At 34.5% G+C, this 18,473-nt stretch overlaps 1 protein-coding gene across 2 annotated transcripts in view; it reads right to left on the reverse strand.

Moving 5' to 3' along the window:
• Positions 1-18,473, reverse strand: part of LOC150098746 (structural maintenance of chromosomes flexible hinge domain-containing protein 1-like) — a 733,568-nt gene that overhangs the window by 412,192 nt on the left and 302,903 nt on the right. For both annotated transcript variants that reach the window (XM_090405871.1, XM_090405872.1), the window contains exon 20: positions 16,682-16,826. In XM_090405871.1, coding sequence (XP_090261997.1) covers positions 16,682-16,826 — 145 coding nt within the window. The remainder of the gene's footprint in view (positions 1-16,681; positions 16,827-18,473) is intronic.

Raw genomic sequence — 18,473 nt, forward strand, 5'->3', positions numbered from 1 at the left:
GGAAAACGAAAAAAATTCCCGAGAACAGGTGGGAATTCCTTCCCATCCGGAAACCCTAGCCTCAAGGATATAACCTAATGTGTACTCGATGCAGAATATTCCATAGGTATTAAAGTTCAAAATACCACCATCGCAATCCTGGCCTGATCAGATTGGACCAGCCACCACTTCACCCTGCTATCTATGTTGGTGACTTCAACTTTCATCACACCATGCGGGGCTATTCCTCTAACAACTGGGATAGTAATAATCTAGTTAACTGGATGGATACATATAACCTGTATTTCATCTACGATACCAAGCAGGAAGGCACTCTCCACTCAGCCAGATGGAACAAAACCTACACCCCAGATCTGTGCATAGTCTCTAAAGACTCTGAAGACCACCCTCTGCCTACAACCAGAATCATCCTCAACAGATTTCCTAATAGTCAGCATTGTCCTACACTAATAGAGACAGGCACATCAATACCAGTCATCAGCAGAACACCAATCGCTAGATGGAACCTTCGCAGATCCAATTGGAATGTGATTCAGAAACAAATCAAGCAAACCATTAGAGCAATTCCACCCACCCACCATAATTGCTATCCAAGATTTGTTAAACTAATCAAAACTGCAGTCAAAGTCTCTATTCCTAGAGGCTACAGAAAACAATACATCCCATGCTGGAGTAGAGAAACTGAGGAACTTTTAGCCAAATATGAAGAGACTGAAGACCCAACTGTTGCTAAGGAGCTCATAGCAATGCTGGATAAAAACAGAAAGGAAAGATGGATCTCAACCATTCTTGAACTCTATTTCACTACATCTACCCAGAAAAGCTGGTCACTTCAGAGAAACTCAGGTGGGGGCAGAACCAACAACACACAAGACAACAGAGATAACTCCTAAGCATAAAAAACTTATTGTTTAATATTGACCATATACAAATATTTTAACATTCTTTGCCTACCAGTTTTGCTAGCAAACTGTCTAGCTTTTTCAAGGCGTTGACAGAAAAGTATAAAAAATACTAGTAGTAAATGCAAATTGAAAGGAACATTAAAAAGTGTTGATGTTTAAACACTGCCTTCGGTCTAATTTCTTCAAGGTTAATAACACCATATACCAACAATTAGAAGGCCTAGCAATGAGAAGTCGACTATCACCATCTTGAGCAGACCTTTTCATGGAAAAACTTGAAAAAGAAATTCTCTCAACAATCTCCCCTAGACCATCTATATGGTGGAGATATGTTGACGATATTTTCATTATATGGCAAGATAGCTTAGAAAACCTAAAATTGTTTGTGAATAAAATCAACTCCATACATAACAAGATAAAATTCACTCTGGAAGTTGAAAACAACAACCATCTGCATTTTCTAGACATCTTGATAAAAAGACAATCAATTAGTGTCAATTTATCTATTTACAGAAAGCCAACAGACACTGGAAGATACCTTCATTATACTTCTAACCATTACAAGACACAGAAACTAAGTGTTATCCATATGTTGAAAAATAGAGCACGTAAGTTTATATCAGAAGAGGAGGATACACAGACTGAAATCTCACTAATAGCCAAAACATTATCACAAAATGGATGCCCTTTGAACATCATCAAAAAATATCTATACGGTGACAACCCCAGACAAGAACCAAACTCCCAGCACGTTTCTACTGTAGTGATTCCCTTCATCAAGTCAATTTCTTATCAAATAGCCAGAATACTAAAAGCCCACAACATCAGAGTGATCTTCAAACCAACCACCAGCATCAAACATTTTTTAAGATCACCAAAAGACAAGGTGCCATTCTACAAATATCCAGGAGTATATTACATTCCTTGCTCCTGTGGTCTCACCTACATCAGACAAACTTCATGGAGTTTGGAGATCAGACAGAGAGAGAGAGAGAGAGCACGTTGGTGATGTAAACCACAACGGAAGTATTTCTTCCGGCTTAGCATATCATTTTTGTATGTCTAACCATGCGATAGAGTGGCAAAATAGCTCCATGCCATATTTAGATGACAATTATAGACATTGTTTATTCAAGAAAGCCGCAGTAGTGTTAAAAACTGGCAGAAATCTCAACAGAAACCAGGGTACTATTCTTAACAGTTCATGGAAAAACCTCATCCTCTCTCTAAATCCATCTGAACTACAGCTAACTAGTAATCACATTATGCATTTACAAGAATGATAATGATTAAGAACAATAAGTCCACTCAGTCTCTGTCAAGCGAACGTGCAACCTTAGCTGCTAGAGTGTTTACAACGTTTTTAATGTTCCTTTCAATTTGCATTTACTAGTATTTTTTATACTTTTCGGTCAACGCCTTGAAAAAGCTAGACAGTTTGCTAGCGAAACTGGTAGACAAAGAATGTTAAAATATTTGTATATGGTCAGTATTAAACAATAAGTTTTTTATGCTTAACTTTCAAACGACCAAATATCTTTAATTTGAACAGAGATAACTGCTGATCAAATGGCTAATCATTTATTGCAAACCTCCAAGATATGTCCCAGCTCTATCAGAAAAATTACTGTGCAATCTTCCATCAGACAAATCCGGAAGATGGACCCTGAGCTTTCCTGAACTTGTGCACCCAGTATGTTGGGAAGAGGTACAGGTAGCCTTAAAACTCACCAAGAATAGCAAGGCTGCAGGAGTGGATGGTATCCTCCCTGAGTTTCTAAAACATCTCGGTCAACAAGGCGAAACACAGTAGGCTGCCCTTTTCTCAAAAATTATAATGACAGGAAAACTACCAAATCTGTGGCGGGAAGCCAAAATAATTGCCTTGCCCAAACCAAGGAAAGATCCAAATGATGTCAAAAATCTACGACCTATCTCCTTGCTTTTCCACCTTTAAGCTCTTTGAAAGAATTCTCCTTAAAAGAATTTCACCACTCATCGAAAGAGTACTCCCCAATTGAACAAGCTGGCTTCAGGCCGGAAAGAAGTTGCTCTGACCAGTTACTGGCCCTGACAACACAGATTGAAGCAGACTTCCAGAAGAAACTTAAATCCGGAGCCACTTTCATTGACCTAACATCAGCTTATGACACAGTATCAGGGGCCTCCTCCTAAAGCTAGGAAATATCATAAGGTGCAAAAAAACTTTTCATTTTTTTTGAATCCATTCTCTCCAACAGAAAGATCTGGGTCCATTTTGGCAGAAAAAAGAACAGGCTCAGATTCCTTCACAACGGTCTCCCACAGGACTCTGTGTTATCCCCTTTACTCTTTAACATCTACATGTATGACTTACCACACACCAGCTCAAGCAAATATATGTACACTGATGACCTAGCGATCCTCCATCAATCTACCTCCTTTGCCAACCTGGAATTAGACTTGAACACAGACCTGAACATCCTGGAAGAGTACTTCATGCAGTGGTACTTGAAGCCAAATCCAACAAAAACTGTGTCCACAGTATTTCATCTGAACAATGCAGAGGCGAATCGACACCTCAACCTTTCTTTCTGTGGAAAAATGGTAGAACACAAGCCTCCTCCAAAATACTTTGGAGTGAGCCTGGACAGAAGCCTAACTTATAAAAGGCACATCACCAACCTGTCCAACAAAATTAAAATGAGAAACAATATCATTTCAAGGCTTGCTGGAACAGCCTGGGGGTTGTGGTGCAGAAGTCCTAAGGTCATCTGCAATAGCCCTCGCATTCTCAGCAGCAGAATATTGTGCACTTCTGTCTGGGAAAGAAGTGCACACACACACATACACTAACACTATAGACACCCAGCTAAACTCTACCATGCGCACAATTAATGGGACAGTGAAAAGCTTTCCCCCCCCCTCTCCTGGCTGCCTGTCCTATCTAACATTGCTCCACCAAACATACGGAGAAGACAAGCCTCGATTAAAGAATTTAATAAAGCAATGGGCAACCCACTCCTGCCCCTGCACCAGACTCTCATAAATCCACCTAGTCTTCATCTAAAATCTAGAAAGCCTTTCTGGCCCATGGACGAACTCTCTTCAGCTGCCCTGCCATCAACATCTGCCATGCGGAGAGAATACTGGTCCAATAATCTCCCAACTAACGGCTTCCTGGTAGAAGATCCCTGCACTCTGCGGCCTGGTTTTGCTCGGATTTGGTCATCAATCAACAGGATCACAACTAACCAGAGCAGATGTGGCTACCTACTACATAAATGGAAGCTGTTAGACCACCCTTATTGTGATTGTTCTCCCATGGCTCAGATGATTACTCATATTGTGAAGGACTGCCCAAGGCACCAATTTCATGGTGGTGGTGGCCTACAGGACATCCACAAAGTGACAGGTGAAGCCTTGGATTGGGTTTCTAGACATTGACCTGTAGCTGTTCTGTATTCCTTTTGCCATAAGAATAAATAAATAAATAAGTGGAGAAAATGTGCAAAGTAGAGTATTAAAGATGATATCAAGACTGTGGAAATGCAGACACTAGTAAACAGGAAAATGAGGGATGATATGATAGAGATCTACAAACTTCCGAAAGAGTCATACAGTATACCAGTAGGTGGAATTGGAATTTTTAATCCACGGAAATTAAGAACGAATGCAGTCAAGAAAGGGTCAACTTCTAATGGCAGTCAGGAATGGACTTCCATTAGAAGTTGAAATGCAGGTAGTGTGATTCTCAACCCTTGATGATTCTGGTAATAATAAATAATCTGATGTGTTATTTCTCAACTTCAATATGGTTATATCAAACTTTTTGGTGTTCGAAAGGCACTGCAATCTGCATCAATGCCCCTGGATCTTAATCGTCCTCAAAATCTTTTCCTGCTATCCCTGCAACAAAAACACCAGTTCTGTTATCATTTCTTTCTCATTCTATTTAACTACCCATATCATATTGCATTAGCTCTGCCTACACATTCTTAAATGCTAATAATGTCAAGTTACTACTATATCTTAATTTTTAAAACGATTGTTTGATTGATACCATCTATTCACTCCTAATTTTTCTCAGAACTCTCACAAACATGGTCTCTCATCTTTGATCAACTATTTATTTCTAACTCAACTCTCAGATTTTAAAGTTAAAAATGATTTGAATGCCATCTTGTATACTGTTAGTTTAGTGCTGTGAATAATTTCTCTCTTATCAAAAGATATATTGAAAATATATGTATATAAAATATACTTTTAGGGGACCCTGTAACCTCCAGAGAGCGCACTCCCTGGGTGGCAGAGAGGGGAGCCCACCAGATATGGTGGGTGGTCCGAATATATTGAATAAGGACACATGGGCCACAGGTCCATAAAAGGCAATCATCTTGATTGTAAGGGAAGTAGCACTCCCATAGTTCATTAGCTGGACCTATCCTCCTCTTCCTCTATTCTGAGGAAGATCCACTCACTTTAATCTTTCCTATAAGACTTATCAGCCAACTCTTCTTATTTTATGACTCTTATGCTATTATAGTACTTGAGGGCTATGGGGTCTTTCCATTTCTAGCCTATCTATGTCCTCTCTATAATCTACTCTTTCCTATTCAGTATATTAAAGGTTTAAATTTGGAAGAAGGCTAGTTCAGAAGTCTTAAGGTAGCAGCCCTATCACTGCACTATCCATTGCCAGGCTAGTCACCTAACATGGAGAACATTAATCTACTTTTAAGCCAACAAAGAAAGATAATCGAAATGAATCTATGGAAAACATCCTGGAATGGAATAGGTAAAATGAAAATGGAAACAACAAAATATAATACATATAGTAAACTGGACCATAAGAGGAATAATATATAAAGAAATAGAATTAGACCAAATATTAAAAGAAAGAAATTTTCAAATAGCAGTAATCACTGAAACAATAAAGAAATTAAAAGGAACCATGAGAGCTGAAAATTTTAATGTTATATAAAGTGGAGTTGACAGAGACCAAAGACCACAAACAGGTGTTATGATTTGGGTTCATAATTCCCTTTCAAAACAAAAAAATATTATAAATTATAGAATGAACGAATAATAGAAGCTAGACTAAAAACAGATAGAGGTTATTTAACAATAATTGGTTTTATATGTCCCAGAATAAGTTAGCAAAGATGATAATATTGAATTTTATTAGTTACAAAATATACATATCTCATTTGCAAGAATTGAAAACATGAAAATTAATAATACATAAGAATATATGGAGAACATACTCTAAACAGGAATGGTAAAAAAATTGATCCACTTTGTAGTTTTATAATAACATTAAAATAATGAATTTTTTCTATAAACATAAAGACATACATAAATATACTTGGGCAGGATTGAAATCAATATTAGATTATTTTATCTTAAATGAAAAGACATCAAAGTTCTCTTTAGATGTTAGAGTTCATAGAGGACATGAAATAAGAAGCGATCACTTCTTTGTTAAAATAAAATTAAGCTTACCATCTAAATGGCTACAAATAACAAAAACAGAAAGAAATTTAAAACATTTATTTATAAACTAATTTTTAAATGACAAATATACAATGGCTATATGAACAAAGAATTAACCAATATTTAAATAAAATAAAACAAAATGAAGAAATAGTAATAGAATGACTTAATATAAAAATTATGATAAATACAACAGCAAATGAAAGCTTAGGAAAAACCAAAAAATTCAATAAAAAGAAAAAACTGAAGATATGGGATGATACAATCAAAGAAATAATCAAAACAAAAAAGAAGCATATAGTAAATGGTTAAGCAGTAAAAGATTAGAATATGAAATATAATATAAAAGAATAGCAGCCATAGCTAAAAGAGAAAAAGACACAGAATCATGGAACAAATTTGTTTCTAATTAAGAACATAATGTTTATAAAATAAGACCCGATGTATATAAAATTTTGAAACATTTAAGTATAGATACTAAAGAAAACGTAAAATTAAACACCAAATTGAATTTAGAAGATTTTTAAATTTCTATACAGAATTGTGGACAGATAAATATTTTAGAAAAGATAACTGGCAAACATTTAATGGAAATGAAAAGGAAATAATTAAAGAATTAGAAATCAGCCTGAAAGAAATAAGAAATGGAAAATAACCTAGAGAAGATAAGTTAGGCTCAGAATTATATAATGCAGGAATAAGGTTCAAAGAAAGAGTCCTATTATTTTTAAATAAAATTCATTCAACAAGTAACCCGCTAAGAGAATGGAAAAAAGTAATTGTGATCTCTATCTTTAAAATAGGTAGTAGAAATGACCTTAAAAATTATAGAACTATAAGTACTCTAAATTCCTGTTACAAAATATATAGCAGAATTTTAAATAACAAACTAATAAAATATTCTGAAAACTTTATTTTAGAAGTACAGAATGGATTTAGAAAAGGACGATCAGGACGATCCAGCCTTTTGCTTAAAATTAATAATAGAGAAAAGAAGAGAATACAATTTAGAAACACACATTACATTTATTGACTTTGAATAAAGTCAATAAATGTAATGTTAAAGCCAAAGTTAAAAGAAGCATTTTATTTAACATATTAAAAGAAAGCCAAATACCAAATAATATTCTAAAAGCTATCATAAGTATATATGAGAATACATGAAAATAATCAAATACAAATAAGATTAAATTATGAACTATCATGTACAAGAGAGATAAACTAAAGAGTCTTTCGGAAACTCTTTTTAATATTTATATAAATGAAATAACACTAAAATGGATTAAAAATTTCCAACAAGGTATTAAACTTTCTTCTACTGTGAACTTAAACACTCTCCTTTTTTGCTGATGACCAAATAACAATTACAAATTCTGAAGATAACTTACAGAAAGACATTTCAAATTTAAACGAGACAGCCAAAGATTATGGAATGATAATATCAATAGAAATATCAAAAATGAATGGCCTTTTAAGGATAAGATCCAGTAAGAACTAAAATAGTAATAGATAAGATTTTAGCATAGGTGAATTCATTTAACTACCTAGGATGTATGATTAGATATGAAAATAAAAAAGATATAAATCTAAAAATGGCGACATATTTAAAAATACTAGACATTTAGAAATATTTAAAAATAGGTGTAATTAACTTTATATTTAAACCTAACCTTGTTCAAAAACAAACCAGGCTAAAAGTATACAATACATTAGCCCTACTAGTGCTATTGTATGGAAGTGAAATCTGAACAATAAAACAAAAAGACAAACAAAGATTAATAACAGCTGAAATGAAGTTTATGAGAAAAACTACAAAGTATACTCTATTCAATCACAAAAGAAATGAAGAAATTATGAAAGAATTAAACCAGGAATCAGTAATAGAAAAAAATTAAAAAATATAAACATAAATGGATAGAACTTGTTGAAAGAATGAAAACAGAAAGATTACCAAAACAAGCCTTAAATTATAAACCACTAGGAAAAAGAAAACCAGGAAGTCCTCTTAAGAGACAATGATGACTTCTACAGCCAGAACAGGTCATTCTAGGCCTAAATTCTTGACAAGCATGGTGATGATGATAAAATATATTTTAAAAAATTCCATGTATATAAATGAAGTGATTATGAAGATTTTAGAGGTGGTGGTAAGAGCTCTCAGAAATGGATTGACAAAAAGCATACTTTGCAATAAACAGCACAGGTTTACTAAGGGAAGGTCATGTTTGAGCAATTTGTTCTTTTATAATAATGTTATGGCTGAGTTGGATAAAGGGAATGGATACACTATGATACAGTTGGACTTTGCTAAGGCATTCAATAAGATACTACATGAAATGCTGTTGCACAAACTGGAGAATATGGGACTGGAATTACTAGCTTGGATAAGAGAGCTTTACAGTGGTGCAAGATGTGAATCTACCAGATTTAAGGTGACCAGTGGTGTGCCTCAGGAATAAAACCTTGGACCAATGTTGTTTAATCTATACATTAATGACATTTGGAAGGATTTGACAGGAGACATACAGTTATTTGCTGATGATGCAAAGATAGGAAGAGCAATCAGCAATGCTTCATTGCACTTCCAGTCTATTCATTGAATAGGCTGGAAGTGCAAACAAGTAAATGTAAAGTTAAGCACATTGGTACTGTGCTTGCATCTGTCCAACCACAGATGCAAGACCCCCCCCCTACTTCTACACATGGCAGAAGAATGAATCCATTTTGATAATAGGGTAATCAAGCCATTTCATGGGATGAGTGTTTATTATTATTATATGCTGGAAAATCAGCTTTTCTTTCATGAAAATTCTAGTTTTTAAAGTGATAACTATTTTGCTTGTACAACAGTCGGAAAATTTTATGTATAAAGCGTAATTTCACGTGTTGGCGACGAATTCATACATCACCTTATTCCTTTCTCCCCTTCAACATGAACGGACTCTTCTTGGCAATGTGCCAGCCATGGTTCTCGCATCTGTGGTCGGACAGTATAATGAGATATCCAACAGTATATTATATTGGTGGGATTATACTTGGAGAAAATAGTGGATAGGAAGTTGTAGTTCAATGGATATAGCAAAAACTGCAAATACAATTCGAAAGACTTATAAGGATAAAGGAAGTCATTTTGTCTTGATACAACTGCCATTGGACAACTGTGCACAGATTTGGTTTCCTGGCTTCTAAAGAAGAGTTACAAAAGTGATAACGGAATTAATGAATGTATATTAGGAGAGCACACTGAGAGTATGTGGATTGCAAACACTAGTACACAGACAGGAGAAAGAGGAGTGATATGACAGAAGTCTATAAAGTTCTGAGGTGTTGTAAGATATGAGTTGATGAAATTTTTATTATACGGAAGGTGGAGAGAGAATAAGGGGCATCCTCGGCAGTAAGGTTTGTGTGCAGGAGTGCACACAAAAATTTTTTAATTTTTCTCTAATTGAACCATGAACAATTTGCTGTTGAAGTAGTGAGTGCATCTAGCATGAATGAGTTTAAGAAATGGTATGGCAAATGGTATGGATGATGTGTGGCCTCCCTGGAGGTCTGATACTACAGTAATCTACCATTTATCCAGCCCTTCATTTTATCAAAACAGTGAGTTCTGATAACTGAAGAGTCAGATAATTGAAGTATAATTACATGGTACTCCATCAGAAGTCAGTTGACATGCAAGATAGGTGTGCATTAAAAATTGTACCTGAAGGAAGTTCAGGTAAGTGACTCTGGGTTAATTTATAAATTCTATAGGTTTCTTTTTCACTGAGAATGCAGTTGCTGTTTGCCATTTCCCCTCTCTCTGTGTTGTTTGTACTAGATTTATTTAGAAGCATATCTACACAAAGCAGAGCTGAGCTGAATGTTATAGTTCTGATATCAGCTTTAATGCCACTTTCCATCATTATGTGATTAACATAAATCCAATAACATTGGAAAGTGAATAAATGGATAACAGTTGATATAAGGATGCACACCTAACTTATATCAAACCATTATAAAAACTTGAGTACAGAATCCAAGTTATATTCCCAAAATTTCTTGTCTATTTGTCTTAAAGTAAGCATCTGGTCCTGGCAATCCCTATTTTGGAAGAACCCAGTTCGTTCTTTTCAGTTTCTTTTCTACAATTTTTCTTAGCCTCTTCTCAAGTATACTTGAATACATCTTACCAGGAATACTCAGTAGGGAAATTCCTCTGCAACGAGCTCTACTCGAATCATTTGAAATTCAATCTTAATTATGCAATTATGCAATGCAGCTACTATAAAACTTCTAATACTGTCATATTTGATAATTTCTAGTTAAACATCTATTACATCTGCCATTCCATTTCAAGTTTTGGAAGTTTTTTTCTACATCAAGTGCTGATATGCACACTTAATGGACAAAACATTAGAGATAGGAGTGATGTGAAGTTGACACTGGCATCCCCTGTTCAGAGTGAAATGTACCCAAACTGAATGCAGACTGTAAATAGGCAGACATTGGGGCTTCCTAACAGTGTATCACAATTGATGAACATGGGTGTATCTTAACAATCTTAGCAATTTTGATCATGGACATATTATCAGCACAAAACAGATGGGTCATTCTACTGCAAGAATTATGAATGCGGCGATGAATGAAGCTGGTCTTTAGGCAGATGCAAAAAAACTGATTGTCTGTAACTAGCAAATTTAAAAATAAAAATATGCTATAATTATCCAAGAGCTTTTATAAAATTAACCAGAGACTAATTTAAAAATTATCCTCTGAATAATCTTTCTAATACATCATTTACACATGGAATGGAGATTGAATATTTCCTTGATGAGAAGATTTAATGTGATTTACAAAGACTTTACTGAAGACATCATTAAATTATTTAATTTAGCTATTAAGACAGGAATTTCTCTTGTCAGAAAAACTGCAAACAGAGTGAATAAACATGGGGATGTGGTTGTTGATTAATTTTGACAGTATATATTAGAACACAGACTGATAAGTAAATAATTATTTATTGACTTATTGCTGATATTTCGTTGGTATTCTAACCAGCATCTTCAGAGCACAAGAAACAGTCTGTCACAGTGCACGAGACAACAACAATTTGGTGTAACAATAGGACTAGTTAGAGCAATTGTAACTACAACAAAGACTAAAGTCCTAATTAGGCACTCTCTATGTTAAAAAAAAAAAAAAAAACAGAGAAAGAAAGCAGATAACTAGTTATGTCTCTCAAATCTTAGGCAAATTTATACAGTCATACTTGTTGAGGTTTGGAGTATGTTTCAAGGCTTCTGTTGATTCTAAGAACAATCTCTCTTTCTCACTTGTAATGCAGTACTTTAGTTTTCTTCCAGTTGATCTTGTGTGCAGGGTATCCAAAACATGATCTGCTAGACCTGACTTGCCTTAGCGATAGTGCCAGATGTATTTTTTGTGTTCATTGAGGCGGATGTCCACAGTTCTTCCTGTCTGACTGTAATAAGCTTGATCACAAAGAACAGGGTACCTCGTAGACTCCTGGATGTGATAAAGGAGAGATGCTGTCCTTGGGTGAATGGATGAGAGCAGCCAATTTGACAAACGGTCAAAATACGGTACATAGTTGATGTTTATTGAGCACACAGATATCTTTTCCGATGTGCCTTTAATGTGTGGGATGATCACTGTTTTGCTGTAGTTCTCTGTGGTGGATAGTGGGGGGGTATTTCTGGGGAGCATTTAGTATTTTGTCTATCTTATGGGGATTATAGTCATTGGCTAAGAAGGTATGGGTTTTCTATACACTGAGAATGATAAGGAACCATCTGGAAGATGTGTGATTAGTGCATCTATGAAGAGCAGACAGTTATTAGCTTTCAGTTCCATTGAAAAGTGGATTTTTGGGTGTTGGCTATTTAAATATGCTAAGTATATATCCAATGTGTCTGGGCCATGTGGCCAAATAGCAAGCACACCATCGACATAATGTAGCCAAAGCATTGGTTTGAGAGTTTCTGTGTTGACAGCTAGCTTTTCCAGGTGTTCTATGTAGAAGTTGGCTGGGGGGGGGGGGGGGGCATAGCTGTCCCATCTAATTGTTTGCATATTTTCCCTTTCCAGGTAAAATATCCTGCAAGTACTGTGAATTTAAATAGTTCTTAAGACATAACTAATACCTGCTTTCTCTGTTCTGTTTGTTTATTTATTTATTTATTTATTTTAACACAGAGAGTACCTAATTAGGACTTTGTCTTTATGTTGTAGCTACAATTGTTCTAACTAGTCCCATTATCACCAGATTATTGTTGTCTCCCGCACTGTGACAAACTATTTCTTGTGCCTGAAGATGCTGGTTAGAATACCAACAAAATATCAGCAATAAGTCAATAAATATTTATTTACTTATCAGTCTCTGTATTCTAATATATACTGTCAAAATTAATCGATATGTATGACGAACACATAAGCCTTTCTACACACATGGGGATGTGACATGAGACTATTGTTTACATTCTCCAGATCTCTGTCTTTCTCTCCCTCTTACTGGGCTGAACATTTGCCGTCTAGTCTTTCTCAACACAAACATATCATATCTACAGCCTTCAGCCTTCCAAAAAAAAAAAAAAAAAAGTTGACAATGATGTTCACTCAAGACATTACTTTTTGCCTGTCCAGCTACAAATGCTAAATCCTCCCCCCCTCCCCCAACCTTAAAATACTGCTCTCACATTTAGGGTGGTGCATCAGAAACCTCTAGAGTAGGGGTTCTCAGCATGTGGTATGCATATCCCCAATGGATATGCAGTAAATTTTTGGGGTATGCTGTGAGAGCTCAAAAGTTGCTAGATCTAGTAACAAAGGCAGTAAGTTGGCAACACTGATACTGATTAATTTCTAAGAACTGAGTGATGAAGCATGGTGCTGTAGTTCGTAACTATACACGTTTGTCAATCCTCCCTCCCTACCTGAGAACTGAACCTACCTGAGAGCTCTCCTAACCCTCCTTATACACGGCATCAATCTGCTATAGGTTCTACAACTCATTATTTGTGGAACTGATATTAAAATACTCATTCTCACTATCACAACAAATGTTTTGAATAGACATTATAAACACCTTTACTCCCCACCCTTCCATATAATTCTATGAAACAGATAACATTTTTGCAGTCTGGAACTCTTCACAATCAAAATCATGTCATGTCATGTCATGACTTTTAAAAGGGTGACTATTGGTAGGATTTAGTGCTAACACATTATCTGGTCTTGGTTTTCTCTCTTTAGGCTGAAAACTGCAAGTTGCCATTTGGTTGGCTAGAAATGAACATATCTAAGCACAAGGCTTATTTTCCATAGTTTATCCATAGTTTAGTGTCTTTGATGCAATGAGTTCATCTTTTGGAGAAAGACTTTTAATTCTGATAGGCAAAGAGTTTCCAACCATAAATATTTCATCTACTTGAAGGAAATACATTTCATTCTATTCCATTTCACCCTAACCTGTCCATAAAAGTAATGCTCAATGGCCTGTCACAGAGCCCTAATTAATGATCTGACAGGGGGTGCTAATATTATGTACATAGTGCACGTCTATCAATCATGTGAATTCTCTGAATGGTTTGTCAGTTCATGGAATGAAAAGGCATCATTACCATCTAAGCCAACATCATCATCATCATTGCCCATGAGTCCACTGTCTGTTTCATCATCCTTTTCCAATTCCTTCTGTCTACCACCAGATCATGAAAACACTTTCCACACAACTCTTTCACATCATCTATGCACTCTTGACTTGGCTGTCCTCTTCTATTTATACCATCCACTGTACCAAGTATTAAGGTTTTGATTTTTCTACTGTTATCCATTATGTAGATATGTCCAAAAATTTTAATTTCATTGAATTATTTTCTGCTTTAGGTTTTCTTTGTAATACAGTTTTTCACTTGTCCATTGGCTGTTGGTTTATTTTACTTTTGTTATCTGGGATCTTATTTCTTTCTTAGAGTTTCAATTATACATCCTGTTGCTCACTAGGTATATGAAGTTCCTAACCTTTTCCAGCTCTTCTCTGTTGACCTTTTTTCATCCTCTTCTCTCTGAATATCATTGTTTTTGTTTTATCAATATTCATTATCAGCCTATATCTCTTTCTTTCTTTCTTCAGCACTGTTCTTTCTAGTTCCCCTTCATCTTCTTCAATAATGACTATGTAATCTGCAAGTTGCAAGTTGTTTATCTCAGTACCTTGAATTGAAATCCCCTTTATATTATCCTTTATGACATCCATTGTTCTTTTTAAAAACAGGATAAGGATGCTTGGGGATATTGGATCTCCTTGTCTCGTGCCTCTTGTCCAGAACCATCTTCCTAATTCTCCATAGTTTCTCATAGCAGCCACTGCATTGTCATTGATCTTCTGTAAGAGACATACCACATTCTTGTCCACCCCATGCCACTTTCTGATCTATACTATCAAATGCTTTCTGAAAGTCAACAAAACAGTATAAACATTTTTATTTATACAATATAGAGCTTTCTCCACAATTAATCTTAACATTAGTATTTGGTGCAGAGCACTTCTGTCTATTCTAAATCCTGCTTGCTCATCTTCCAGATTTTCTTCAATTAGTTTCCTTATTCTTTCTGTTAATATCATCATAAGTACTTTTTCCACATGACTTGTTAGTACTATTTTTGCAGTGTCCATTTTGCTTCCTTTTTTTATGAACAGGTATTAGGATTGATCTTATCCATTCTTTTGGTGTTTTTCCTTCCTCCCATGCCTTGTTACATCTAAGCTATGGAGGCTCATATATCCTTTCTCTCTCCAATGACTCAACTATCAACTCAGAGAAGATATATACACTATAAACTTTAATCTCAATCTCCCCAAGCAAACAGATGAGAACACAATACATATGACAAAGATTTATTACAAAATTTATCTATTTCCATACATGATTCAACTCTACTGGTCTCTTTCCATCAGCTTCATGATGAACTATTAGAGCATATTATCACCAAACAGGAAGGTCAGCAAATATACACTTAAAAAAAAACATCAGGATTAAATAAGATATAAAGAGTCAGATAAGTCAAGTCCTGCCCTAATATGCAATTTTTTTTCAAATACAGTGTCTGATAAAATAGAACAAAAGTCTTATTACATAGTCAGTTTTTACTAGAATGTCTCAAACTCTTCTAATTTTGGAAAGTAATCTTAGATGTTGGCTCTGATATTACATATCAATACTATTCCATTGAGCAATGATTGTACTGCACTACAGGACTTTAAATGGGACAATTTAGTAATTTCTTATAGTTAGAGTTTATTATAACAGTGTTTGCTACAGTGAGTGATGAATATAAGAATTTTCATTTCATTCACTGAATGAGAATGCTATTTAAATAATCATTTGGAACTTTCATGAAATAAGCATTCCTTTCTTTTTTTTATTGCATGTTCAAATGGATGCACCTTTCCATAATTTTTAAATAAGTGTTTTAATAATAGGAGCTGCAGCATGGGAAAATGTACAATGAAATTGAGCCAGTAATACTAATCAAGGAGGGGGAGGGGAGAGAAGACTGATGGGTTACTGTTTGTTCCCAGGTCAAAATCTCATTTTTGCAAGATCAGCCAAATGGCAATGGACTTTTCAAAATCCATAACATTAATCAAAAATGAAATTTAAAAAATCTACTTCAAAAGCTGTTTTCACTAATACACCAACAATAATTATTATTAAATATTATGCAGATATTATAATTAAAAGTTATTAAAACTACTTTTAATTGTTATTAAAAATTACAGATAAAGTACTTACAAGATCATTTTATTCCTGGAAGATTAACTGTGTTTGTGAAACATCTTCAGTATAATAATGGAACAAGTTAAATGTGTGAAAGACAATGATATTTTTTAATTTCAAAACTGCTGCTAACTAATACTGAAAGCACCAACTTTTAATATGTCTTTAATCGTGCCCTTTACTACCTCAAATGTGGTTTAAAGATCTATTTCAAAACATAAATATTGTACCTTTTGGAATTTCAATACACTTAAACATCTGATGCAACTTGCATTTAAAAATGATTAAGTCATCTTATACACTGAATCATTTCACCAAGGTCCGCAAGCCATGAGACATCAGTGTATTATATTAGAAAGTGCAAGGGGAAAAAAACTGAGTCTAAATTAGCTTTGAGGAAGAAAAACAGAAAGCAATACACATACAAGAAATCATGATTCTAAATAAGTAAAATATAGTGTATCAACAGAAACTATGTGAAGTTTAGTTTGTATAAATGAAGAAAATGCTTACACAGCACTGAGAATCGGATTCAGTTCACAAGTAGGCTTGGTAGGATTTCCAAATTTATCTTGAAATTCTAAAGGAATCTGAAAAGGATTTCCAACACGAAATGGCCCATCTAACACGCCAACAGTAAACTTTTCAGGATCAGCCTCTGAAAGATGCATAAATACTTATATTACAAACAAGCAAGGAGGAAAAAAGAAGGGAGGGGAAAAGAGTAGGATATAATTATAATTAATTATACATAATTATCAGTATAATTATGATTTATAGCTTCATATAATTTAAAACTTAATATAACTTTATATAATTCATTTGACAATGGCTTTGACATGGATTTATCTTCCATTTCATGTGAAGGTTCTGTCATTTTTCAATGACGTCTATCATTTTCTATACACTTTTGCCATTGTGGCGTGAAAATATGTTGTGTAAAATTCTTTACTCTGAAGTAGGAGCCCTTCACAAATAGCTAATTTCAGCTCCTTACCATCTGCAAAAATGGCATCAACAGAGTGCATCCTTCACAGGGGCAAATCAGGATAGTGCATACCAAATCCAAGCAGGATGGAGAAAATCAGTCCGTAAAAATGGCAGTGATCTTCTTCAGATTTGACAATGTTTCTGGTTGGCTGAACTCGACAAATGCATTTTTTCAAATTTTGCAATGTCTCCACATACCATTCTGAATTAATCATGGTACCTCTCTCTCTCTCTCTCTCGCTCCACATCCCATCCTTGTTTCAGAACACATAGCAAGACTTTGACCACTGAAAACTATGTAAATGGAAGGTTAATCCACATAAAAGCCATTGTTAAATAAATTATATTAAAAAAAAAGGAAGCACCATTTTCATATTACCCTTGAAGAATCATAGGACAATCTAGAATAGAAAGAAAGAAAGATTAAACTATAACATACTGCTAAAACACAGTCAATTCTAACTAAAGACCTCACGGGGACCAAAGCAATCATTTTTGATGGTAAGAGATCTGCTGTAATCAATGCTATAAGACTTTTAGAGTTTGTTATAATGGTTATGTCTATGTGCACATGCATGCACACCTACTGATTCAGTTTAGTTTTGAAATTTACAGTACTACATAATTAAGTTCACATAACAGATGAATTTTGATGAAAATCACAAAAAATTTCAAGTTTGTGTTTATTGAAATCACAAACTTGAAATCTTATATCTTTTCTTCTTAGGTACTACTGAATGAATCAAACAGCTATTTTATTAACTTTTCTTTCCCCATGTGACTACACCACCCTATGTTAGTTTTGCTCACACACTCTTGAATGCTAATGTTATCACATTCCTTTCTAACATCTATATTTTTATTATGATTCAGCCACTGATGCCTTATGTTCACTCCACTATTTTTAAACATCTGTAGTCTCATATCTCTGATCAACTATTTTATTTTTATCCTGACTCTCATCTCAGATCCAAAATTAAAATTGGTTTAAACAATACTATCTTGTATGCTGCTAGTCTAGTGTTTTAGCTGATTTCTCAGTTGTTCCATATTAATTTATTCAACTGGCTTCCAATCATTCTGTTCTGTTATCTATTTCCATATTTAATTTAATTGATGAACTTTAATAAAAGTTGTGCTTACTAAAGAGCTCAATTTTCACAGTAAATGTTACAGCAATTATTCAGTTTAGTTCAATAATAATGAAGACCTGTACTTGATAGAGGTATCCCTCATTATACATGATCTCACTTTACGCATTTTCGCCTATAATGCAATTTTAAAAAGTTAATTAAAAAAACTGAACCAGTACCAA

Source organism: Typopeltis vanoorti, chromosome 15 (assembly GCF_054136105.1).
Source record: "Typopeltis vanoorti isolate ZY-2024b chromosome 15, IOZ_Tvanoo_1.0, whole genome shotgun sequence".
Lineage (NCBI taxonomy): Eukaryota > Metazoa > Arthropoda > Arachnida > Uropygi > Thelyphonidae > Typopeltis > Typopeltis vanoorti.